Genomic DNA, 27701 nt, shown 5'->3' with positions numbered 1-27701 from the left:
CACAGAATTACAGAACAAGTGCTTCTTGTTCTTTGTTTATGAGCCACTGTAGTTCTAATGGCCGCTGTTTCCCACCGAAGTGACACTACTGCACAGTGTCACTTCTGTTCTCGCCATCTCATAACACTGCAAGATGTGTCAGTTGTTAGCAGCATGGTTGGCGTTTGGCAGGCTTGATTTTCACATGTTGCAGGCCTGAAGTTGGGTATGATTTCAAAGAGACTGTGGTGTGGGACTGTCTCCGGTTCCAGTGGGCACAGGGCCTAATGGGGTTGGGAGATACAAGTTCTCTTTTCTGGAGGGAACAAGAAATGATGTGCTATCAGATATCCTTCCCCAAAACGAAAGGTGAAATAGACTCTACTGGCTCCTTGCACATGCATACATGTGTGTGTTCTGTATGTATGTGTGTGTGTCTGGGCTCTTGTGTGTGAGACAGTTTTGCTGGTATGCAATATGAATGTGGGCAGAGTGAAATGGTGGCTAATTTTGTGGTGCATTGTGAACAAAGCCTCGATGCTTTAAGGGCTCTGGTTACCAAAGAGCGAGGAGAATTGTTCAGAATAATACCTGCAGGATTCCTCTGTCAGCATTAAGTCCTGGTTCTCGGTGAGCCGGAGCGGACGTAATGAGACCCCGATGGAGGATGATGCTAATGTGCGAATGCCGTTCTGAGATCTAAAGTGTAGTGTCCTCAGTTCTACTTGAAGAATTCTGCTGTGGCTCTTACGCCATGTGGAGGTGGCCACAAGTGCAGGCGAGCACATGGGCAAGGAAGATAAAACAGAATATTATAATGGTTATTAGGCTTTGCAGGATGGGCCTTTCAGTATCACAATGTTTTCTACTGATGATGTACAGCATTACTATTTATGTCTTTCCTTCAGAAACTGGATAAATGTCAAGTAAAATCTTACAAGATATTTTAAACAGTGTTTTAGAATTGTATTTGCATTATATATATATATATATATATATATATATATATATATATATATATATATATATGTATGTATATATATATATATATATATATATGTATGTATGTATGTATATATATATATATATATATATGTATGTATGTATATATATATATATATATATATGTATATATATATATATATATATATATATATATATATATATATATATATATATATATGTATGTATGTATGTATATATATATGTATGTATGTATATATATATATATATGTATGTATGTATGTATGTATATATATATATATATATATATATATATATATATATGTATGTATGTATGTATATATATATATATATATATATATATATGTATGTATGTATATATATATATATATATATATATATGTATATATATATATATATATATATATATATATATGTATATATATATATATATATATATATAAGTTATTTGAGTGCAGGTTTTTGTTTTGTAGTTTTGATAAAAAATTTAAACGGATTCCAAATGAAATAGTTTAGGCAATCTGCCTGTCTGCCTGTCTGCCTGCTCATGTTTATTGTGCCATCATTGCATTCTTACTACTTTCCAGATCCAAGCTATTACTTTGTTGAATACGATGCTATTATAACAGATAAAACTATGAATACTCCTGTTTATCAGATGCACCTTTTGTGCAACTTTAAAGTACAGCGTAGAGAGATCAAACCACAGCATGCTTCCCAATGCTTTATTGCATTCTACATTTACACTACTGACAGCAGCAGCTCATCATGTACAATATGTTGATGTTATCTGTGTTGCTTTGTGCTTAGCATACCACACCTGCATTTTATATATTCATGTTTAGTATGTACCACAATGCTTGATGTCTGGCTGCAGCTTTTGGGCTTTCAGTTGGGAAAAATAAATCAATAAATGTAGGTGTGTGTGTATATATGTCAAATTCTGTGTATACATACTGTATATATACATATATACTGTATAGTTTGTGTGAAACTCATTTTGTGTTTTTCTGGCAACAATTTAAAATCTGCAATTGTTAACTGTTAACCCGCTGCTCTCAAAATAAGCTTACCTTTGACTTGAATGCATACAAATGATAAACATTTGGTCAGGAATGTGATTGTGTAATGTCAATAATAATGTGACACTAAGTGAATAGACACAATAGGAGTGCTGCTGCTAAGCAGTGTTCGGGTTTTGCACATTGAACTGTATGCATGATATATATGGTCTTCTGTGAATCAGACAATTTCTTTAGAAACATGAAAATATTTTACCTGCGACAGCATGTTGCGCTCTTGATAAATAAAGCGGTTGTGATTATCTTCATTAACATGCTGGCTCACAGAGCAGCAGACCATTACAACCCGTGGAGATGAGAGCACCTGTCCGTTGCGTGTTGTATGCATCAGTAATGGAGGTCTGCACAGCACCTGAAAGGCATCAGAAAGAAGATGACACAGAGTTGGTGTTTCTCACAGAAACATGCTGATGAAAACCCATTGAACATAGACAGTGGGATTTTTGTGTCATAAATTCCCTGACCGATATAATCACACAAGAAGCTAACTCTTCTCTGCCGTCCACAGTGGAAGTTGTCTCAAAAAATAGCATCTGTTCTTTTCTGTCTTTTTTTTCCGAAACCAGCCGAAAGGTTTATCGAGTAGAAAAGAGCCTCTGATCGATGGTCGGTACCTGTCAAACCCACTAACTCAACCGCCACCATCACCATCATCATTTACTAGTTGGCTGGAGGTGAGCAGCAATTTCACACCCTGCTTCAGTGCTTCCAAGACATAGAAGCTAACAGCTGGAAGCTGCACCACACCTCTACCCTAAACCCTTCAATTGCTCGCCAACCATGTTAATTTAATACATGGGCTAGTTGGGAAAGTATGATAAAATGGCAGCAGACTGATGATAATATAACTAAGGGATCCTACACATAACACTGCTGAAGCTGATGTATGCCATTGTAGAGTATGTAGAATTCATCCTTTGCCCAGTCCCGTCCCATAGCAATCATTTCAGATTTAAAGAAAATGTCAGGCTAGTTTTGTGGACTTTAAGTTAGTTATAGTAACCATTCTGCCTGGCGCTCTTTTAATAGAGTTCTGCAAGGAAGACGTATTGCTGTATGAAAAAGCTAAAAGGATTTTCCTTTTGGATTATTGCAGAAAATTAGGTCTGTTGCAAACAAATATTCATCTGACTTTTTGTTCAATGAACAGTGAACACCACTTTCATACCTAAGGTAAAAGGCTAAAATCAGCTACACCACGGTCGCATGACATCAGCCACCAGCATTAAGCTAAAGGCGGATCAGTGTTTGCCGTGATGTTTATCAAGACACTTAAAAGCTTTTAAATTCACAAGTAGGGTATTTACTATGGTATGTTTTGCCGTAGGACCAAATGTTAAAATATCTTAAGCTTGACCTTATTTCAGACATCTAACCAAAAATCTTTAAAAAAAAAAAAGCCATTGACTTTGAGATGAGCGAAACAGAAATGCTAAACATTTCCATGTTTTAGGACTCATTCCATAATCGTTTCCCGGAGTGGTTGGAAAGAGATACGTTTCTTAAACATTATGTTTTACTTTAAAACCTCTCAAGAATACAGGACACCATTACGGTTAATGAGCATAACTATGCTACGCTAGCTACGGAAGGATTAGCTTAGTGAATGTCTACCAGTGGTGGGCCGTCAGGGCCTGCTGAGCCTTTTCTGCTGGCCTAAACAGAATCACAAAGTTTACATTTCAATTTCAATTTTTTATAAAAAAAATAATTTAAGCTGCAATATCGATTGTGTCGCCTGTTCAAATTGCGTCGACTTTGAACTGCACATTCTTGGGTCCCCAGCAACACACCCGTCTATTGTGAAGTTGATCTGATGAATGGTTCTCGAGATGTGTGAAGGACACACACACACGAATGATTACACATATTTACTTATACGTATACTTATACTTAATATTACCGCCTATTGCCATAGTTGCTGCCAAAGAGATTGAAAGTTATTTTTAAGACACTTAAAGCTTCAAAAGTTCTAAAACATTGAATAATTTCAAAAGGTATAATATACAGAAAAAACAACTTCCAGGATGTATTTCCTCTTTTTAATTATGCATATCATCGCTTTTATAAAATAGAGGGGTGTTAACCCTCAGCTCTCTATATAATGAGGGACAATTGTCCTAAGGGACAAGTGTAAAGAGATAATATGGCCCTCAAGCTGAAAAATGTAAGGTTTATTTTTTTAATTCTTCAAATCTCTTGTGAAAACCTACCTCAGTGTTTTCTGTCACTAAAATGTGAGAGGGACCGAAATAAAATGGGACTGAGGAATGACGTCATACATATCAAGCTTCATGGGGTGAAGAATTAACATTACAACAGTTTTTGTTTTCAAACTAAATATTGACTATATATTTGAGTCCGTTTTTCATGAACAGTTTTCCGAACAAGAACAACATATGTACTCTGTATGTACTGTGTACTCTTTACCAGCGCATGGTCGGGTGTTGTCATACTGAACAGCTGATCTGAGCTGACGTGTCTCTAAATGAAAACGGCAGTGTTTTTTTGCAGTGTAAGGTGGGTTGGTTTGTCTCTCTCTGACAGAAAACCAGTGTATTTTTGCAGTGTAGGTGGGTAGGTCCTTAGGGATTTCCTGAGTGTTCATTGGTTAGTTTCACACAAACTGTAGACGGACACACAAATCGACAAATCACGGTGAAAGGCGGAGCTCGACACGAACGCCACAGGCTCAGAGCTCCTGTGTGGATCACGTATGATCTCACAGAACAAGGTGTGGAAGTGAAGAGTCTGGAACGTCCAGCAACATCTGAATCATATTTCTGTGCCGTTTTTTCGCGGAACTACTAATAGAAACATCGCGTGAACATCATTTCCTGCTTCGAGGCGGCCGCGGACCTCAGAGAGTTAAAGGGCCTTTCAAGTGAGGGTGATAGAGTCTAATCCCGAGTTCCCACTTCCCCTTTGCTTCAGAGCCAATGGGCCAGTATTTAGGGTTTGCCAGTACATTGGGTAAATATTGCCATTTTCTGAAAAGTCTAATATTGATCTATGGTGCTGCACCTCATTCCAAGTGTACCTTCATTGGATGGTTAACCGAAGGGAACCAGAGGGAATATGTGTTGAGAGTGAAAGATGACATGGGACGAAAGTTCCCCTCTGATTTTAAACCCATGAAGTTGGAACCTTTTAAGCAGAAATGATCCTAATGCATTATTTTAATGAATTTCTTGTCATCCACATCCAAGTTAATAAGCTAGACCGTGGCTCGCTCTCCCTCACTGGAATCAGAACAGACCAAACACAGTTCTTATATCAGCCCTCTTGCCAATCTTCCTCGGAGTGATTCAGCTGCTTTGGACGGATTCATCAAGTGATTCAGGAAAGTGCGAAGAGCAAGGAGGGGATTGGGGAGGAGAACACACCAAGTGGTTTACTCTAATGAGCCCTGCCAACAGGATTCTGCCTGTAAACAAATAGGGCTGACAGATGACATAGTGGCAGCACTTGTCCCCATCTTGGCGGCAAACCACCTGTCGACGTCTATTTGGACTCCAGGAAATGTTGCTCTGTTGAGAAAAGCTCACCGCTGACATCTCTCTCTCTCTCCATCACTCTCTTTTCTTCTCATTCTCCAAAACACAGGCCCACACGTTTCAGGGCATCATGGAAAGTCATTAGTCATTATTTTCTCCGCTGTCTCTCCTCCCACACATACACTTGCCAGCTCTCTGCCTCTCCTTGAGAAATTATGAATTATGCTTTTGTCTCTGTCTCTACAGGGGCTGCGACTAGAAGGCACCGAGCATAGAGCCGCTGCTTTGTTTTATTCCTCTTCTTAAAATGTCCTTTTTGTTTTTTTCCTCCATGCCTGTCAATCACGATTTAAACTACCCCGGCCGCCAACGATAACGCAGTGCACCATATTGAGATGAACGGCCTAATTTGTATCAGCTTTTCACAACTTGTCAACCGTGTTTGGTGTGACAAAAAAAAGCAAGAAGCCCACTTTCCTGTTGTTGCCATTTACACCCGGCACAGCGGAGACCGCCCGCCAAGAAATGCTCTCCATTTCTTAATTTCACTGCGAACGCCAGCGTGTATCCATCGCCGCGGCCTCGCTGCCAGTCACTTGGGTTTAATTGGTATTCATTCCGAAGTCTGCTCAATGCTTTGCAAGCTGTGCCGCCGCAGTATGAGGCTGTTTGACTTGAGTAAGAGCATGTCAGATTAAAGTGTTATTTATCAGAGAGGGTGTATTCACAAAAGCCAGTCACGAGTGGAGGGGTTTGGGTATTGGTCTCTGGCAGTCCCCAGCTCATTGCACATCCCTTGCCTTTTATCCAGCTGTGGCCTGCAGGCTGCGAAAGCCTCTGAGGAGCGGTGAGAAAACACATGTGACAGGCCCTAAACCGAGGACTCAGATTAAAACCAGTTGCTGTATACCCATCTGAAGCTAGATGACAGGGCGGCAAAGACTTCCAACTGGGGGGAGCGTGTTGCCTAAAAGGATTTTCAAATAAAGGGTTTTCTTCCTATTCTTCTTCTTTAATGCATTCAATAGAATACAGTCAAAGCATTGCTGTGTTCACATGCCTTGTGTGTTACATAATATGGTGTATTGTCTTTTGTCGCTTGCACAGCGAGTCTACATATGCCGTTTGAAGTGTGGTTAAGTATGGTTCAAATTATTAATGCTAATTCTGCTACAGCTGATTTAGCTCTCCTCTTGTTAGCGGCGTTGAGCACTCACAACATACAGCAGAGGCCCCCGGGGGACTGTGTTTCTGCCAATTTCCTTAGTGATGCTCTCAGAGCTCAGTCGAGGGGGGATGAAGGAAGTGTGTCAGCCTTTATAAGAATTTATGCATAACTAATCCTGTAATACCCATTGATCACTGATGCAAGCTTGTAGACGTATCAGGGTATTGATTAATGATTCTTTAAGGACCTTTATTTAGAATGCAGGCCTTTCCTGTTTCAGTTTGCTACATTCACTGCGTGTGCCGATAAAGGTCGAGGTTAAGTCTAAAACATGCATCTTTAAGACCTGACCCAACTGAACCACTGGTGCAACCACATTTGAAATCCCATCAAAACCCAAGGTCCAAAGCCATATTCTTGCCATGCTAATGGAATAGCTTAATGATGGCAACTACTGGACAAATTGAGATTCCGCCCTGATATTTCAGAAATATGTGAAAGGACCACAAACGTTTAACAATACATTAAGCGGGGGTGGCACGTGACCTAATATGTTAAAATTGCATACCGGAACCGCGGAAACCATTCAAATGAAAAGTCTACTAGGAGACCTTTTCCGTGGTAGACTCACAAGTTTACAGGTTCCACAGAATATACGTTGTAATCAAAGTGCACCTTGGGAGGAGCTCGGCTGGACAGATGGGTCCAACACGGGACTTTCACCCTTAAGACCGGGTTTCCTTTCTTGTGTGAAACCAATAATTTTAAATTACGTAGGTTGCATAAGTGAAGTTAAGTATCAAACAAACTTATTTGAACCCAAACCATGATCTTTTCAACCCTAAACCCCCGGGTGGTTTTGTTGAGTAAACCTTAATAGTTTCCATGGTGGCGTTACATTATTTTAACACACTATGTGCCACCAGCATTTATTCAGAGTTTATGGTCATTTCATGTAATTATGTGAGATCACATTGGACATGTATGTTCCCGACAGGATGAATTGTGATAACGTTGAATATTGTTTGACTTTAGCACCATAACCAGGTCCAACACTCAGAATAATGGGCTTGCTTTGGGGAAACTTTCTTGCAAATCAAAAAGAACTCTTCCTAAAAAGAAAAAAACACATTAGACCAACACAAAATACTGCATTTCTGAATAAATGTCATTGAAAAGGGTTAAACCCATACCAGACCAAAGTGAACCAGACTCAATGCATTGCTGGGAACCAACTAAACTAACCAAGTCCAAGCCCGACCCGAAGCTTTACATAACAGAACCGACCTAAACCTGATACTTCGGAGGTTGTTGGATTAAGTCCCCGGTTAGCAGGCTCTAACTATTTGATCTTCTCTGTTGTTCCAGGGCTGAAGGTGCGTGAGGTGATGATAAATGTGTCCCGTCAGCAGGTGGAGGATTTCCACGGCCCGGAGGACTACTGGTGTCTCTGTGTGGCCTGGAGCCACCTGGGCACTTCAAAGAGTCGCAAGGCTACTGTCCGCATCGCCTGTGAGTATGGAAAGACCTCAGCGACGGACGCTGTATCACAAAATGTTGTGTTGGGTCATTTGGCAATATGTAATAAACAAGCAAGAAAACTGTAAGTGAAAAGAGAGTAGTGGAGGACATACATAGTCAATGCAAGTACCGTGGCTCAATGGTGAGCAGGGTCGTCCTTCAGAGGATCGATGGTTCAATCCCTGGCTCCACTAGTCTATGTTGATGTGTCCTTGGGCAAGACACTGAACCCCTAAATGTCTCCTGTAGTAAATCCACATGACACTGTGTCATGAAAGCTTGTTAGCATTGAAATCCGCCTCACAGGACTATTCTCGGACCATTCTTTCGGACCATATATTTTTTTTCTTTATTCCTTTCTCTCCTCCTACCGGTCACTCCACTGCACAATTCATATTTAAACACTCATGCCACATACACTTAACTTTAACTTTAACTTAAACACACACGTCACTTTAACATACACTTACATTAATGTTATCTGTTGTCTGAGCACTTTATCCTTATCTGATTTAGACATCATTGCACTGTTGCTGTCGTTGATTGTTGTTTGTCTCGTCTAATGTCTAATGTCTAATGTATGCACCTTCCGCCTAACCAAATTCCTCGTTTGTGAAACATTCCTGGCAATAAACGGTTTCTGATTCTGATTCTGATTCTGAAGTCACTGACATCCTGACGTGGCTGTAGCCGTATGTGGGCAGCCAGAGCTCTACAGTAGTACCTGATATTAGTACAAAGACCGGACAGAACTCTGTGTACAAATACATATGAACAATAGATTGTCTATGATAAAACAAGAACAATTCTGCCATGTTTATACCTAGATGACCATATTGTTGATGGAGCCGCTAAAGTGTTAGCATAGCCTAGCAAGGATCAACCCGAACTCTATTTTACTTAGTTGCTGAAACGTGATCGGTATCTGTAGAAGTAAGCCATATGTGTGGGCTAAAATAGCTATGGAGAAAATCTAATATATTTACTTCAAGATAGCACCTTTTCTAGTCTTACGGCTTAACTTAAAGCGCATTTCACTACATGTCATTCACCCATTCATTCACTGTTGGCATGGGCTACCATACAAGGAGGGGCACCTTGACCACCGATCTTCGGAGTGGAAGACGCCCCTCTCCACCTCTGAGCCACAGCCGTACCAAGGAACTTATTGTTTAAAACACCAAATGAGATTAAATGTCATATTGTTGTAGCTACAGTATGCACATCTGCTATATGTCCTGTGCTTTGCTATACAACAATCAACGTCCAAAAAGGTTAAGTGACAGAAAATAAATAAAATAACTAAAGCAGATACAAAATAATGCCTTCCAGTGCGGTGGAGGCTGTCAGTCCCTGGAATAAAAATAAACATTTGATTTTCCCCTGGAGGTCCTAGAAGTATTACGATCATTCGGAATGACAGACCACCCAAACTGATTTACAGTCCCTCCATGTGTCTTCTTTAACCTCGAGCAGACTGGAGCTTTTTTTTTTAATTCTACCCTTTGGTTTGGCCCAAACTCCGTGAACACAGCCAGCCGACATTGTCTTAGCAGAAAATGAATCAGATGTACCAGTGGTGAAATAATCTATTCCCAGGAATGAATGCTGTCCAATCCCGTTCAGACGCAATCAGCTATTCACAGCCCAGTGTTGTCCAAAACCAATATCGCTGCCAGATGGTGTTGTAGGTTATCTTAAAGCCCTCCTCTGTGTTCACGCCGGCACTCGAGCGTTCCTACTTGATTTCTATGGTGGCCCTGGAGGAAAAACTGAGAGAAATCACACACATTAAGAAAGTATTTTCTTGTCCTTTGAAGAAAGTAAGAGTTAGACTTCATGAATGATGACGTGATGCCAAATGCTTTATCTTCTAGGATTTACATATCATTGTGTTTGCACTTACCTACCTACCAGCTGAACCGAGGCACTATTATAGAGTTTCCCTCCTATATTTAGATCCCTTATATGCAGGGAAACTCTCATGATCCTGGGGTACATGAAACCTATCAAAGGCAGTTTTGAAAAAGGTAAGAATAGGATTCGTCACACTGCCCAGGATGATCAGAGCAATCCTCGCGCACTTTTTCCATCCTGTGTATCCTTCAAACCACCCTGTTACCAGATTGCGTAACACAGGGCCACGGGATCCTCTCCACCCTGCACCGGTTGGAGGGTTTTGAAGGTCGTAGCCTGCAGAGCTGAGGGCAGGCCGGCGTGTTAGCTGCTGGAGAGGATTGAGGCCAGGCTGACCGTAACACTTGACACCTGACAGCTGCCTCTTATCTCCCCACACAGACCTGAGGAAAAGCTTTGAGCAGGATCCCCAGGGGAAGGAGGTGCCAATCAACGGGATGATCGTACTGCACTGTCGCCCTCCGGAGGGAGTGCCTGTGGCGGAGGTAAGGCCGCTGATACTCGCTCCACCTCCCCAGAAGGAGGAGAAGCGTATACTCCCGCAGAACAGAAACACATTTGCATCCGAGTGGCCATCCTTATTCTGGGAGAGGAACTCTCTGCCGATTCTACCTTCAGCTCTGCTTTCTCAGACCTTTAAGAGATTGATATAGTGGTGTTAGATGCCAGCGATAAGTTAATTATAAGAAGGGAAAGTGTTGGTTCCAACGTGGGATGAAGAGGATTCAGGATTCAAATCTTCTGTTATTAAAAGATAGACATCAGACTCAGAGATCCACTTCTCAAATTCAGTTTTTAGCATCGTTAACCTCTGGAGTGTTGTGCTTTGAGAAACATCTGGCAGGCCACAAAGTGAAGGGTCCAATTACAGTTTATTTCTGCTGGATGATGTGGGGGAGTGGGCATTGGAGGGACGTTACTCTTTCTTCGACTGGATTCTGTAGTTTCATCCATCAGCAGCTCCCACTGTGTTGGTGAAGACATCAAAGTCATGAAAGGGAATCGCATCACTGTGTCTGTTGGTTGCAACATGGACATCAAGATCTGTGGACGTGCATTGCATCATTGCATCTCAGATATCATGAAGCATGAAATATGAAATATGCCATGTGTTCTGTACTAGTCTGGAATATTTGGGCCTCATTAAAGAAGACTATTCCCAGCAGCTTGTCCTATCTTGATAGACAAATAGGATAGAAATCCCATCTGCATCTAATCAGGATGCCTCCTGGACGCCTCCCATTAGGGCTCTTTCAGGCACGTCCAACTGGTAGGAGACCCCGGGGAAGACCCAGGACGCGCTGGAGGGATTATACCTCCCAGTTGACTGGGAACGCCTCGGGATCCCCCAGGATGAGCTGGAATGTGTTGCGGATGAGAGGGAAGCCTGGGTCGGCCTGATGGACCTGCTGCCACCGACCAGACCCCGGATAAAGCGGATGAACATGGATGGATGGATGGAAGTCCTCTCTCATTACAACAGAAGAAAGGTTTCCTCTGTGAAAGTCCTGTGTTGTCGGACCCTCCATTCCACTCCGGTCTTCTCCTTACACTCAGTTTGACGCTCTTTATACTACACGAATATGCAGATTACATATGAATTGATTTTGTGGGTTATATCAGAATTACAGGTCATTACTTTTCATAGTTATAGTATGAGAACAGCCTGAACTATATAGTACATGTATTGTTTTAATCCTTACTTGTCCCAGACTTAACAACAGAGCTTTAGCAGTCATTTTGAATTTAGGAAACGGTTTATGCCATCCATAGGATTTCTAACTTGAAATAAAATCTTTCTTAAATGCAGTAAAGAAACAATACCAACAATTCTAAATTCCATTTAAAACTGAGATTAAAATGTGATTTGAGAAGAAGAATGTTTCCATAGTGAGGCCCCTGGGGTGGATCCTATACCGCATGGAAAGTTCCTGATTATTTTTCTCCTTGTTTACATGACTAATATCCTCCAGGATTGTGATCATCAGCGTCAGTGCAGGTTTGTCTGTAAGGCTTCCTCATCCAGCAAATATCTAATGTTTGTCCCAGATGGGCAGTGGTAGAGGGAATTGAGAGCAAATGTACATTTGCAGGATTGCCTCCGCACAGCTCTCAACATGGCGGCGGCTAGAAGTTTACGATAATAATATAATAATATCATGAACACTGCAAGTACATAAAGCCAAACCCATAACATGATTTCAATGACAAATAATGAACATTTGAAATGTTAAATTATGCAATTGATCTATCAAACATTGACTGACCCTTTATTAAATATGAGCGCTGTGACATCATAACTGTGCACACCTGCTAATAGCGATAGACCTGCTGCTGCAGTCTGAGTGGCGCCCGGCGTTTATTGCACACCATTGATTGTAAAGATGAGTAACTAAATATATTTAACTTTAACTTGTGATAACATAATAATCTTTTCATACTGTGAGAAGCATCAATTCATATTAAATGTACCTTTTTGATGCTCTTGTTCTCTCCCGTCTCATATCAATAGTATTCAGTATTTTGCGATCTTAAAAAAAAAGATAATCTGCGGACCAATGTTTGTGTGTGGAATACAGTTAGTGTACGTTGACATTGTAAGTAAAATGACCTAAATATAATCACAAAATGTTCTCCTACTACCTCCTGGTTGTAGTGGAAACACGTCATCGCTGCTTAGTATTGCATAACGCGGCTGAAGCGGACCAAGGAAAACCCCCAAGATACAGTATTTAACCGTATTAATCATCAACATGAAGTGTTGTCATTGCTTTTGGAAATGAAATGCCAGGTGGCAACTTTAATAGCGGCCCCCAGTGAGATGGAGAGCAGCTGTTTCTCACAGTGAGATCAACCTGAAAGACTGACTCCTGGAGGCAAATATAGCATTTAAATGCAAAATGTCAGTAACGTGCACATTCCTCTCCAAACTGCAGAATGTCTCCTATATTTGGTGCGGTGGTAATGGGCATGAACAATGGATGTGTAATTGATGTGTGCAGGGAACAGATTCAAGTGGAGGTCACCCTCCGGGCCCGCACTCTATGAATGATTCAGCGCGGAAATGGAGGAGTGATGTCACTCTGGCGCCGCAGAATCCACAGCGGAGTGTAAAAATAGTTGAATCTGAGCAGTACAGACCGAATCACAACCTCCCATCTAGTCCTTTGTCAACACAAATGAGCCCGGCCGCAAGAGACGGGAGTGAATAATGCAGAGAGCGGAGGGCAGATCCTCGGCCCGGTCGATATCAGCGTACCTCGTCCATGAAATATTGAGATGGCATCCGCAGTGTGAGGTTTCAGAGTGCGGCTGCAGGACGGGTGCCGGCGGAGGTAACGCAGCGCTGGCCCGGCCCGCGGTCGGACTGCAGCGTAAACACTGTGGTCTGTTTGGAAAGCGGCGGCGTCAGCGAGGATGTCAGGCTGAGCTAATGAGTCTCCGATCCGTCACAGTGGAGCCGTGTTGTATCACGAGGCTGCAGCGGTTTATTTAAGCCGGAGTCTGACAGGTCTCATTGACTCTGGAGGTCTTTATTTGAAGAAGTGCCACGGAAGATCATTTTTTGTAACAATGCTGTAGTTTACAGCCATTCTTTCCATCCAATGACTCGTCTCATTATACTGTCAATTTAGAGCAACATTTGAGATGTTTTTATTGGTGCTTATTTCACCCTCACTTCCGTTTTGTTGGAGTCATTATTGAAATACTTTTTAGATTATCTATTCAGATTAGCACTTGCTTTTTTTAGTTGACACTGGGGAGAGATATATACATGTATGTTACTCCCTAAAGTTGACACTAATTAAGTTCATTATCAGTTATTTTTTTCGATTTATTTTCTCGATTTCGACCAATTATTTTCTCTGTAAAATATCAGAAAGCTATGATTTCCCATGGCCCAGAGTAATGGTCAATTATAAACAGTCCAAACCCCAAAGATATGCAGCTAACTAATATGTATAACAAAGAAAAGCAGCAAATCATCTGTTTAAGAACCTGCAAATGTTAATAAGCATATTTTTGGCTTCGAGGGCAGCTTCAGTATTGCGCAACCTGGATCCTATTTTCCATGTTTCTGTGTCTCAGTGACTAATGGGAACAACAATTTTAGAAATTGGTCCAGTATTGAACGAGAATACTGCAGCCAGCAGCCACTAAAAGTGCTTGTTTTTAGTTATTATCTTCGTCTCACAGTATTATGTGGAAAACCCAACAGAGAAATATTTTTTTTTAATCTCTCACGGGTCTTTAACATAATTATGTCAGACACTAATAATAACAGTGTGAGCCTGTCAGTGCACTTTTAGTGGAAGTACATTGATGATGCAGAATTGCCAAGATGCATTATATTGCAGCCGTTTAGCAGCTGTCTGCAGCGCACTTGCTCTAAACTGGACCAATTAAAAACAAATGTTTCACCATTTGTCACTTTGACACAAAAACATGGGAAAATAGGCGTGAAATAAGTTTCCCTTGAAATATAGTTATAGTTAGTTATACAATAAATCAGCTTTGAAGCATATTGTATTTCCACAAAAAAAGTTAAATTACTTTGTTTTCAAACCTTCATGTACTCCTTATTCCTAATGGGAAAATCTACTTTCTTCTCAAGTCCATTCTCAGTGAACGTTTCCTGTGTCCACATCACATGCTGTACGGACCACGATCGGCGTCAGAAGAAGTCTTAAAACAAAAAGGCATATGAGCATTGAGAGAGGTTTTGTTTTCTGTGCTCGTTCCTCCTGTGTGAAGGCTTCTCTTCCATACCAACTGCACAGTGAATAATTCCCTCTGCGTGGTTCCACAGACACTGTTTCCCTGCTCAGCTGCAGTGGAAGAACGGCAACACAAATATTTGACTTAAAACTGTAACTATGGATGATATTGACTGTGCTTTTCTAACTGGGGCGGCTAAAGCTTCAGATAAGCCTCAAAGGAAAAAGAGATGACTGGTTCCTCTCAACCGGAGATCCAAAATGTTTTGGAAAACGGGGGGAAAACATGAACATGAAGGAAATCCAGGCAAAATATAAGAACAATATCAATGAGAAATAACATTTTTATTAAGATTAAGCTACAATAATACAGTTATTTTTTATTTTTTAAATGTCCTTACTCGTTTTTACTCCATCTTAGATTTTGGTGAGCCTAGATTGCCTTCGCAGTTACCGCCTCAGTTAAACTGTTGCATTTTAGAACAAGAGTTTATTGACGACAGAGAGAGGTTTGTGGACGCTGTCCTCCATCACTGAAACTGTAATTTGATGATTGAGTCCTTGGCCAATGCAGACTGGAGGAATGATTACAGCAAGAAGAAACGGTTTCAAAATGGCCACCTGCCTTTTGTTTTAACGCCCTGTTCTTACTCCCAACACGTCACGTGTGTCACACACCTGTTAAGAGAATTCAAACAAAACTATACGACCTACTTCAAGGGAACACAACTACTATGTTTAGGTTACAATAAGTATGTTTGTTCCAACGAAGAAATCACATATGTAAGTCAACAGTTGACTTTTGGTTGAACACAGAACATGAACAGCTGTCTTCTGCGTTAAAGTCTTTGTGTTTGTTTGGGTCCACCCAGTTCTCCTCCAAAGACAACCTCCTCGCTTTATCAAAGTCAAGTTCAGCTTCATTGACTTAAGAAATCGGTGTGAGACAAATGCAGTTGCTGTGGCACCAGGACATAATTTCCAGGCAATAGATATGCCCACCTCTCACCTAGATATACTATCTAAACTGTGTCCGTATATCATACCTGCAAACTTGTCACCTTTCGGCGAAATTCGCCGTTTTGAAACCAAAATAGGTCATCCACGTGAATCGTGGAGATCCGAAGAGTTTTTGTTTTTGAGAGGGGGGGGGGGGTCAACTGGCCGCCCAACTGGCCGCCCAGCGTTTCTGAGATTGGAGTGAGACATGGAAAAACGCTGAGTTTGTCATCTTTGTAATAAAAGATCTTTGATATGGCGTGTTGAGTCTTGGCCAATCAGCGTTAAGATGTCTACAGCGGCTTCATTTCCCTCAAACTTTTCATCCCGTCACTCCAAGTTAAAGTTACCGCCGATACTGGATCAGCAATGAACACTAGTTTTTAGGTAAGTCTTGTTTGCTAGGAACGATGTAATATGCTGTTTAACTAACTTAACGAAGGTAACTCGCCATCCAAGTTGTGTAATCGTAATATTTTTGTCACGTTACCCCATTAAATCTTCCTTGACCTGTTTTTAATCTAAAGCTAGTCAGCTTGATTTGACGTTAGCTAGCGCTTTTGGGTCGTATGAAACTTGCCGTAACCCCGCCCGCCCGGTCTGGTTACTTTTTTAACTCAAAGTAAAATAAAGCAAATCACGTAGTTGGGCTTAGCCAACAACGTGATTTTGTGGTCATAAGAGGCCCAAATATTGATAAGATGTGGTCCAATTCTAACAGCTTTACAGTAATAGTGGAAGTCTATTAATATTAAGCCATACAGTAACAGGGTTTACCAATAAAAACTAATCACTTTTTTTGTGTGTAGGCGATGGTTCTCGCTACTCTTGCTGAACATTCGCTGCCGTTTACCTTCGCACCTGTGATGGTAAAGCTGGCTCAGGCTCTAGCTTCAGACAAGGTAGGTCTGAGTGGATTGAAGCTGTCTTCAGACACACAAGAATACGGCAGAACCACTGCCCAACCCTCCTTGATGTCGACGGTGACAGTTGCCACCACATCCACAACGCTGCAAAGGTTTTTGCATCTCCTTTTAGCAGCTATCATCACTATATGACCTACGTGATCTTAACAAATGCGTTCCTTTCTCAGTTGACTCAGTTGTACCTCAGAGAAATATGCAACATCTTGAGCATTCCTGGATCAGTCCCAAAAAGGTTTGTTCAGCACTGCTGGCTATCCACGTACGATGTTGCTATTTGTACTCAGAGGCTACTCCCAGCCTACAAAGTCAGTTACTATGGCTTCATGGACAAGGAGGACAAGGCTCTCGACAAGGACCCCCTGAAGCAGCTGTTTGCTGATTACAGCGTCAGTGAAAGGGCACAGGCAGAGATTCGGTCCTTTCATGAGGACCTCAGCAAAAAAGGTAACTCATCACAGTTGTTTCTCCTTGGTTCTGTTATTGCCTACATGGACTATGCTAACCAAATTAGTTTTTAGCATTTGCATTTTGTTTTTAATTGAGCCCTTGATTTTTCCAGGAATGACACAGCTGGGAAAAGAGCGGAAGAGGAGGATGGTTCAGAAGGTGTGGCATGAAGCCACCACAACTGAGCTGCACCTCAGTGTTTACACAGGAGTGCTGCCAATCTTGAATGAGTATGTCATGGTGTTCCAGGTAAAAATTGTTTTCCAAAGATCACAAATTACTGCTACACAGATCTTAACTATAAATATAACTGTGATACCCGCCAACACCCTGAGTTAACATCTGTATGCATTTCTCATGTGCATGTGTGTTAATTAAACCACAACTTCATGTTATTTTCTTCACAGGGCAGTCAGACACTGGTCCATAAATTACATGACAAGCAACTGCAAGTCTTTACCAACTTTCTTGCATGTTTCGTAAAATCAGAACATCTGAACTCGATGCCCAAAGCTCTGGCCACTCTGGACTTGGATCATAAGCTGCTACCTCTGAGAGAGATGTATGTGGGACGGGAGGCTGATCAATTCAGGGTGGCATATCCACAACACCCTGTGAGTACTTTAAAATACTGTGATTAGAATGATAGTTTGGAACATCAGCCAGGCTTGTATGATTACATGTACAGTAGTGTATGTGTGCTAACTGTTGTTGATCTCTGTTTCAGCTGCTGAAGCCATTCTTACAGAAGGTATCCACGGCATACAGTACGTGTGTCAAATACCTGTGCCTGTGCTTGTCTGCCTTGGGTCCTGTTGTGAGAGGGCACTCCAAGACTGAGATGGAACTGAAGAAGCTGACTCGCATGATGTCACACCTGCTGCCGCCTACTGCTGACACGCACCAGGAGATCCTGCAGTACAACGTGGACCAAACCCTGCCCACCTTTAAAGAGGGAGAAGATATGGTTACATGGTGGTCCCCTGTCTTTTCTTCTGGGAAATATCCAGGCCTGTGCCAGGCTGTAAAATCAGCCTTTTCGATATTTCACGGTCCCTTGGTGGAGGCGTCGTTCAACCTGATAGGGGATGACATCGACCCTAGATCCACATCTATGAGCATTTCTACATTCTCTGCCATCCAGATGGTAAAGTACACTTTGCAGTCCAGACAGCAGAGTGCTGTAGAGATGTTCAGCAGGGAAGACGTGAAGTACGGGGCAGTCGACAGGAAGCTCTGTAGCAACATCAGTACAGCAGGGACAAGGGACAAGGGCCAGAGACAAATAAAGTTGCGCATAGCCAGAGAGAGGAGGATGGTGCTTGACTGTCAGCCCACAACATCAACTGCTGCAGACAAAAGGAAGCAGGAGGTCGAGGCAGAAAAGACTGCAATGAAAAGACACATGGCTAAGAAGCGCAAACGAGTCCTTGAAGGACTTGTTCAGGCCAAAAAAAGAAAGTTGGTTCATGATTGATTGTATATAGTGAAAATGTATACTTGTTATTATTGTTCGTACCATTCTATTCCAATGGATGTGTTCAGGATACTGTGGTTTAGCCTTTACATCTAGGCCTACAGGGTGTGTGAATTAAACCAATACGTTTAAACAATTTGTCATGATCCGTGCTTTATACATACGTCATTGTGTTCTGAAACCAAACCTACACCCTTGCTGTGGGACATCACTATTCAACCTGTCACTATTCTTCACATTCAAATATAACCTCACTAGATTACAGCTTCTAGAATGAAGTTATCATGCTTTTGTACAGAAAAGCATTCTGTAGCGCACTTGCTCTAAAATGGACCAATTAAAGAAGATTGTTGTCACCATTTGTCAGCGAGGAAAACAGGGTCCAAGTTGAAATATATCCTCCAGAAATGTTTTTATAATTAGTTTTTCAATACATGTTTAATAGTCAGCTTTGAAACACAATGTGTGTCTAATATGGTGTTTCCACCCAAAACAAGTTGAGTAATTAAACTTCATGTACTCTATTCCTCATGGGCAAATCCACCTTCTTCTCAAGTCCATTCTCAGTGAGCGTACCACGTGTCACACACTGTGAGGTGCATGCTGGACCATGGTTGGCTTGATTGACCAAAATGGGACAATCAAACCCAATTAATATTCTGTTGGTGGAGAAACAGTTAGGTGTGTTTCCGTTAACTCTTTTGTTTTCTTTAAAGATGCTAAATTCACATGTCAGAGCAGATATAAAACCTCCACACGGCTCTCAGCCAGGGCTTAAAATGACTTATACTGTATATGAATTGTGCAAATGATGCCCACGCTGTAGAACACCACAACACCTTTCCATGACAGTAGAGGTCACTAAGCAATTCTACATCCCAGAAAAACGAAACTCACTGGACGATGTCTCAGCATGACTGACAGGTTTGTTCTATGAGAGTTGTTGTTGTTGTTGTTGTTGTTTTCGATCAGTGAGGAAAAGACAGGAGAAGCTGCTCACCCCTTTAGCTGTCTCCCTGAAGTGCAGGAAGCCACCGCTCCAGATATCTTCTGCAACATAGAATCAGTAATGTCACAGGGTGAAAGGGAAATAAGGAGCGAAGCTTCATTGCAGTCGTTCAACTACTGACTGAGCTTTAGTGCTGAAGTCACCACAGTGAGCAAGTATACATCTATATTACTACACTATCATGTGTACTGCTAAGGAAGTCAGGTGGAAGGACACCCAGGAGACCATTGTTTGTGTCCTCTGTGAAAACTAAAGTTGAACCCTCACCACATTCTTTTCCTAATCCTAGCAAAGTTATTTTGTTGCCGGGAAATGTGAAAGGTGGTCAACCCGCTCTACCACTCTATTTCCACGCTGAGCAAACAATTCAGTTCAGTTTATTTTATATAGCCCAAAATCACAAATACAAATTTGTCTCAGAGGGCTTTACAATCTGTACACATAACATCCTGTCCCGGGACCTCACATCGGATCAGGAAAAACCCTTTCACAGGGAAAACAGGGAAGAAGCCTTCAGGAGAGCAACAGAGGAGGATCCCTCTCCCCGGATGGACAGAAGCAATAGATGTCATGTGACCAGAATGAACAACGAAACAGAGTTACAGCACATTACATGAATATGACAGAAATGATTCATATAATGAGTAGTAGGCATGGTCCACGATCCAGATAACCACGATCCATGAAGCAGAAGGAGGGAGAGAGGAGGGGCATCAGCAGGGCCATGGCAGGAGGCAGGAGACAGGAGGTAGGAGGTAGGAGGCAGGAGGGAGGAGGCAGGAGGCAGGAGACAGGAGGTAGGAGACAGGAGGTAGGAGACAGGAGGTAGGAGGTAGGAGACAGGATGTAGGAGACAGGAGACAGGACCGGCTCCAGACAGCCATGATCCATGGAAACTTGAGGAGAGGAAGCACAGAGGCTCCTGAAGAAGTAGAGTCAGTAATGTACTTTGAAGAGACATGAATTCCTCCAGAAGGAGAGCGAGGAGGAAAGAGGAGCTCAGTGACGTGAAGTCTGTAAACTAGCAGCCCAGCACCACATCGAGCAACCAGCTGGGGAAGATAGTTGCATCCGTCTGGCTTGCGTGACTAGCTTGAGTTACTGGTCTATTTATAAAATCTACCCGTTCTCACTCCCAACAGTTCAGATACCGGTTCCCCTCTCGCGTTGTTTCTCTTCAGTCAGTTTCCGCTCATTGCACGAATAGCGTCTTTTCAAAATAAACTTTGGTGTTGACAGCAAACATACACGTTTCTGCCCACAGTGTCTTTTCAAAATAAACTTCTCTCGTAGGTTTACACAGTGTTGAAGTATTATTTGGTTTGGGCCACCAAACTACTTGGGTAGGTTTGAGCAACACAAGTCTTGGTTCGGCCCACACCGTCCACCTCCCTCCTTGGGAGTGAGAGCTGTTGAACAGAACTGCAGCTTCAAATAAACGCTAAAGTTAACCCTTCATAAGGTGATCATACACCCAATGATCACTTATTTAGGAACAGCCGTGATGCTGTTCAGCCTTGTCATAGCATCCTCGTTCCCCATTGAGTTCAGAAATGTATAACTTCAATTATTTGTCAATTACTGCGACCATAGTGTTGGACAACATTACGATACACATTGAGAGGTGTTGCTATTGTTTCTCCTCTCTTTTCACATGCAGAATATTAGAAACAGGTCCCATTATAATACAGTCTAGCACCGTCATAAACTATGACCTCAGTGCTAAAACATAATTAACACCTTTACGACTTCAGAAACAGAACATTATAGCCATCATAAAAGTACACTTTATGGCATTGTATTGCACTGTACAGGTAAGAGGGATAGATGAATGTACTTAATAGTTCATTGAAAAAATATTAGTATTTTTCACTTTTCCAGAAAAAAAGTTAAATTTTACTTCTTTTTTTTTAGCTTTTCCTATCTGTAACATCTTCAAGCAAACTGAATCCAGCTTCATCTTTTATGCGATTTAAGAGTTTTTCCTGTTTGTTAAGATGTAGGGTGTGTGAGTCATGGTTGGGAACGAAATTGCAATAGGCAAATCCTCAATGCTACGAAAATACCTTCTTACATGGTATCCAAAGCGAGACTGTAATTTGCCCACGGTGAATAGAACTTAGAACCGTCTTATTTGTAATTTGGCTTGGGTTCTCCCGATCCAAAACCAATCCCCCACTTCCACTTCACAGATATCAGGGAATGTGAATGCAGAGCAGATCTTTTAACCCAGCCAGAAAGGAGTCCATGATAACCCTATATAATGAGTTTCGTTTGAGAGGTTACTCTGAGAGAAAGTGTGAAATGAACAGCCAAACTGGAAGCCAATTTCAACTTCCCTGAACGAAAGCCTTTAATCCAAGATGAATCCCCTTGATCTCCAGTAGCTCAGGTAGACAGCTCGGGCTACGGCACAAAGGGGAATAAACTAAATGCTTCTGCACTGTGATACAAGCTGTTCTCTGTTGAGCTCCACAAAGACACCGCGATGCTTTTCCAAAAAAAAAGCTTGCGTTTAACTCCATCCTTCCCCTGGCCTCCTCTGCACTCGTCTCTACTCTCTGGTCCCGCCGCCGAGCGTCCCTTGCTTCTTTTTCTCGCAGGTCAGAGCGAGTCTCCTGCAGAGCAGATAATGAGTTTCATTACCCAGCCAAGTAATTACACCCCTAAACCCCCGCCCCACGCCGGGAGCCCCCTCTATTTATTTCCTTTAGATAAGACGGATCGGGGTGGAATGGTAATGCCACGCCACGCGGCTCGGAGGGGAGGAGAGCGTGGCATTTAGGAAGCGACGGGGGAGGCGGCTGGTCCACGCAGGCCCACTTTGTGTTGTCTCCGTATCTTTTCTGATTAACCTCTGGAGCGTTATGTACGTAGCTCCCTCCTGCTCCCGGGCTCGTCGTTCCTATGAACACACACCGAGCCCTGCTGAGTTCAAAGTGTGTGTGTGTGTGTGTGTGTGGGGGCAGTGATCGGGCCTTTCCTTACGCGTGCTGTTGATTGGGTGCAGGGTGGGTATAGCTTCAGATATGCTGCTCAGCGGCTCCCGCCGGCGTCCCCCCATTGGTCCCGGGGGGCGCGTCTGACGGAGGCGTTTAATCCGTGTAATTGGGCTGACGAGATATACCCGGCAATTAAAAAGTTCCGCCGGCTTCCCCACAGGAAGCTGAGAATCGCCCCGAAGGGGAGGCGATCGTGCTAAATCGTGACACCTGAGCGTGACTCAGCAGACGGATTTGTCTCCTCGTAGCGCTGAATCGCATCGTTCGTACTGCGTCACCTTGACATCCAGTGACCGTTGGACCCAGGGGTGGGGCTGTGGGGCTGTGAGGCACGGGCCAAAGATGCGTCAGCTGGCGAGGATCTTGATCAGCGCTCTCCTCTCATAAGTCTTCATGACGGCTGCCGTGTCACCCGTTACGTCGCTCCTCTGTCCTCTAATTGCCCCCTCATCGCGCCACGTTGCTCAGCATCTAATCATCAGCAAATGTCATCTGAATGAGCGGTGTGTGTGTGTGGGCTTAAGGGGAGGAGAGGGCTGCTGGGCAGGGCTGGAGGAGGTGACCTTCAGGGGCGGTCGAGGTAATGAAGTCACAGGGAGGAGGAAGCCTTGAGGTGGGGGTAGGGGGCTGGAAAGCCTTCCGTCAAGGCTGACACTGACGACCGCATCGTAATTGAAACAAATGTGCCAATTAGGCAATTAATTTCGCACATCCTCCGCCACACACTTGCCAGGCTAATTTGTATTTGTCCCTTCATATTTTATTTTCTCCCTCCCTCCCGCCGCCTCCCTCCTCCCTTCCTCGGTCCCTCTTCCCTTCTGCTCGGTGAATCTTTTCATCATTACCTTCAGGCAGACAGACAGATAATGTGCAGCGTGGACCCAAACATCATGAGGGCCACGCATTAATCGCCTCTTTCAAGTCACACATTTTCCAGGCTAGAATTGAAATAAATACATAAAGAGTCGGGCTTCAGTGACGGATGACTTTAATCATGAGGAATTAGACTCTGTCCCCCAGTCCTCCGTCTCTGTGTTCTTATCTATCAACGATGCTCTGCGCTTTACCTTCTGATGGAAAACCCGCGCCCAAAGGCTGTCTTTTAATTGTGGGGAACAATCTGGGAGCCTTTGAAGAAGAAGGGCTTCCAAGTTTTTCTTCAAGGAAAAATATCGGGAAAAATATGGGCCTGTGCCGCCGTAACTGTACTGTACTCCTCTCTCCTCCGAAAATGACAAATTCCAACTCCTGCTAACAGTGGTACAAATGACTCCAATAGGTGTGAAGAAATGTAGACTGTGAGAAGTGATTACTGTGTTATGATGTTCATTATCATTTTTATTTGTGTCAATATATACCTGCAATATATCATCCCTGGGGTTTGTGTGTCATTTCTATTTACCCAGAGCTTGCATGCCCACAGGCGCTTCCTATTTGCATCCAGCCTGAGTGTTGTTTATTATAAAGGTTGCCTGTGCACTTCCTTCCATAAATCCATCAGCCCGGGTCATTCTGCCACACTATGAATGTAATTTGCAAGCGCAGTGATGCAGCGCCCTTACCAGGGTAGAAGCAGTAAAGTGTCACTAAGTTTATAATTTATAATTAGTTTTTCTCTCTGTCACTGGTAATTGGTTAAAGTGCTTCCTTTGACGGTGTAAGGGGCCGTTCACATGTTCTATCTAGAAACGCCTGCTGCTACTAAGCAACCAAAGGCTGCGATGGCGATGATGATGATGATGATGATGATGATGATGATGATGAAGTTGCGGTGATTTAGCAGTAACCGTGACTGACTAAACTAAGCAAAGTCAAGCCAAAGATCCAGCACGATAAATCTCTCACATTAGCTTTACTGCAAATAGTTTGTGGGGCAGATCGTTTCTAAACGTATTCTAGCAGCCCACTGTCACTTGTTCCACACAGTGAAATGTCTTTAGTATTTAAAGACATTTCAATTTGTGGAAAAAAAGGGGGGTGTGGGGAAATATATTATATTATCCATATTGTAGCGAATGGATAAATGGATGCAAAATATGTTATCTTTGAAAGTCAAGATGCACACGTTCAGCGACACACAGGAGCCTCTCAAGCTGGGACCAGTTCAGGAGACTAGACTGGACCTGCACCAGTTCAGGAGACTAGACTGGACCTGCACCAGTTCACGAGACTAGACTGGACCTGTACCAGTTCACTAGACTGGACCTGCACCAGTTCACGAGACTAGCCTGGACCTGTACCAGTTCACTAGACTGGACCTGTACCAGTTCAGGAGACTAGCCTGGACCTGCACCAGTTAAGGAGACTAGACTGGACCTGCACCAGTTCACGAGACAAGACTGGACCTGCACCAGTTAAGGAGACTAGACTGGACCTGCACCAGTTAAGGAGACTAGACTGGACCTGCACCAGTTAAGGAGACTAGACTGGACCTGCACCAGTTAAGGAGACTAGCTTGGACCTGTACCAGTTCACGAGACTGGACCTGTACCAGTTCACGAGACTAGACTGGACCTGTACCAGTTAAGGAAACTAGCCTGGACCTGCACCAGTTCACAAGACTGGACTAGACCTGCACCAGTTAAGGAGACTAGCCTGGACCTGCACCAGTTCAGGAGACTAGACTGGACCTGCACCAGTTCAGGAGACTAGCCTGGACCTGCACCAGTTCAGGAGACTAGTCTGGACCTGCACCAGTTCAGGAGACTAGCCTGGACCTGTGCCAGTTCACAAAACTGGACTGGACCTGCACCAGTTCAGGAAACTAGCTTGGACCTGTACCAGTTCACAAGACTGGACCTGTACCAGTTCACGAGACTAGACTGGACCTGCACCAGTTCAGGAGACTAGCCTGGACCTGCACCAGTTAAGGAGACTAGGCTGGACCTGCACCAGTTAAGGAGACTAGCTTGGACCTGTACCAGTTCACGAGACTGGACCTGTACCAGTTCACGAGACTAGACTGGACCTGTACCAGTTAAGGAAACTAGCCTGGACCTGCACCAGTTCACAAGACTGGACTGGACCTGCACCAGTTAAGGAGACTAGCCTGGACCTGCACCAGTTCAGGAGACTAGACTGGACCTGCACCAGTTCAGGAGACTAGCCTGGACCTGCACCAGTTCAGGAGACTAGACTGGACCTGCACCAGTTCAGGAGACTAGCCTGGACCTGTACCAGTTCACAAAACTGGACTGGACCTGCACCAGTTCAGGAAACTAGCTTGGACCTGTACCAGTTCACGAGACTGGACCTGTACCAGTTCACGAGACTAGACTGGACCTGCACCAGTTCAGGAGACTAGCCTGGACCTGCACCAGTTAAGGAGACTAGGCTGGACCTGCACCAGTTAAGGAGACTAGCTTGGACCTGTACCAGTTCACGAGACTGGAACTGTACCAGTTCAGGAGACTAGCCTGGACCTGCACCAGTTCAGGAGACTAGACCTGTACCAGTTCAGGAGACTAGACTGGACCTGCACCAGTTCAGGAGACTAGCCTGGACCTGCACCAGTTCAGGAGACTAGCCTGGACCTGCACCAGTTAAGGAGACTAGACCTGTACCAGTTCAGGAGACTAGACTGGACTCGTACCAGTTCAGGAGACTAGACTAGACCTGCACCAGTTCAGGAGACTAGACTGGACCCGTACCAGTTCAGGAGACTAGACTGGACCTGACCTAGAACCTATTCATTCCCCAGCTGCAATATTATTTGAAAAGAAGATACCATAAATAAATTGTATGCAAGATAACAGGTTCCACATTTATGTTTAAAATAAAAATGTAATATATTTAATATACGTGGGTTTTCAGCAGGAAAGACAATCCCAGTACCTGTTGACATGGGGATGAGTGGTCGTCCTGCAACCACAGGGTCGCCGGCTCGAACCCCAGCATCCCCATGGGTCACATGTCGAAGTGTCCCTGAGCAAGACACCCAACCCAACCCTAAGTTGCTTCCCGGGCGCCGATCAGGGCTGCCCACTGCTCCTTAATACTAAGGATGGGCCAAATGCAGAGAATACATTTCATGTATGTATGTAAAAAGTATGTACTATGACAATAATTGAATCTAATCTAATCTAATAGTCCAGTTGATGAAGTTGTTTGATTAAAAGGTAAACTACTCTAAACTAAACTACTTTAAGATCAAGGATGGTGATTGCGTAAGAGCAGCTGTAGTTGTTTAGCGTGTGTGGGTGAAACACTACAGCTGGACTTACTGCCCATATACTTTCTCCAGATGGGATTTAAATCACCGATAAGCGTAAGTCATGTCAGAATTCAGCCCATCTCCCGTAGAGTTAAGAGTGGAGTCCCTAAGCGGCTATAGAGGGTATAAACGTAATTATTACAGTTTTATTGCTGTGGGTACACTTCACACGCTTCACCTGTGAGACAACCTTCTGAAACACAGACGTCAGACAGTTAGCCAAACCTATTAGTAAGAGAAAGGGAAAATGATGCCCGACATTGCTCACTACTTTTGTCAACATTGTATGTGTGCTCACTTGTACGACCTCACCTCCAAATGAGTGCTTTCTGTAATCTGGCTTTAATTGTGGCTTTGCGACCGTCTCTTCATGTGTCTGTTGTCCGGTCGAAGTCACATTGTTCCCTGAGGTCATCAGTTCCAAAGGATGATGGCCAAAAGTACAAACAGAAGACCCAAGTTGTAAAGAACACAAATGATCCTTTCAGGGCCCGATCACACGGAGAAACAAGTCGCCAGCAGAAGCATTGTCCGGTCCTGGTGCGCTGCATCTTGTCTTTATCTTGTTTTCTTTAGATGCGCATTAAAAGGTAAAATATCAGAAACCTTTCAGTGCAAAGGCATGGAGTCACACCGCTTAATGTAAACACTTGGCCAAGGCAGCCAATCAAATCAGGCAAGAGTCCTAGACTTGACCACTTCCTTCCTCTCATTGTGCCAGTAGATGTAGGGGTACAAAGGCAAATACAGACAGAAAAGGCT

The 27701-nt window shown here is 43.2% G+C and overlaps 1 protein-coding gene across 1 annotated transcript in view; it reads left to right on the top strand.

Annotated features, from left to right (window-relative positions):
• unc5db (unc-5 netrin receptor Db) overlaps positions 1 to 27701 on the top strand; it is a gene marked incomplete at both ends in the record, with an annotated part of 192231 nt that overhangs the window by 102703 nt on the left and 61827 nt on the right. The window contains 2 exons of the mRNA XM_079222973.1: positions 8079 to 8222; positions 10530 to 10633. Of these exons, the coding sequence (XP_079079099.1) occupies positions 8079 to 8222; positions 10530 to 10633 (248 nt within the window). The remainder of the gene's footprint in view (positions 1 to 8078; positions 8223 to 10529; positions 10634 to 27701) is intronic.

The sequence above is a fragment of the Taurulus bubalis genome (genome assembly GCF_910589615.1).
Source record: "Taurulus bubalis genome assembly, chromosome: 8".
NCBI lineage: Eukaryota > Metazoa > Chordata > Actinopteri > Perciformes > Cottidae > Taurulus > Taurulus bubalis.
Note: the sequence above shows the minus strand (reverse complement) of the source record. Positions and strands in the feature narration are given on the sequence as shown.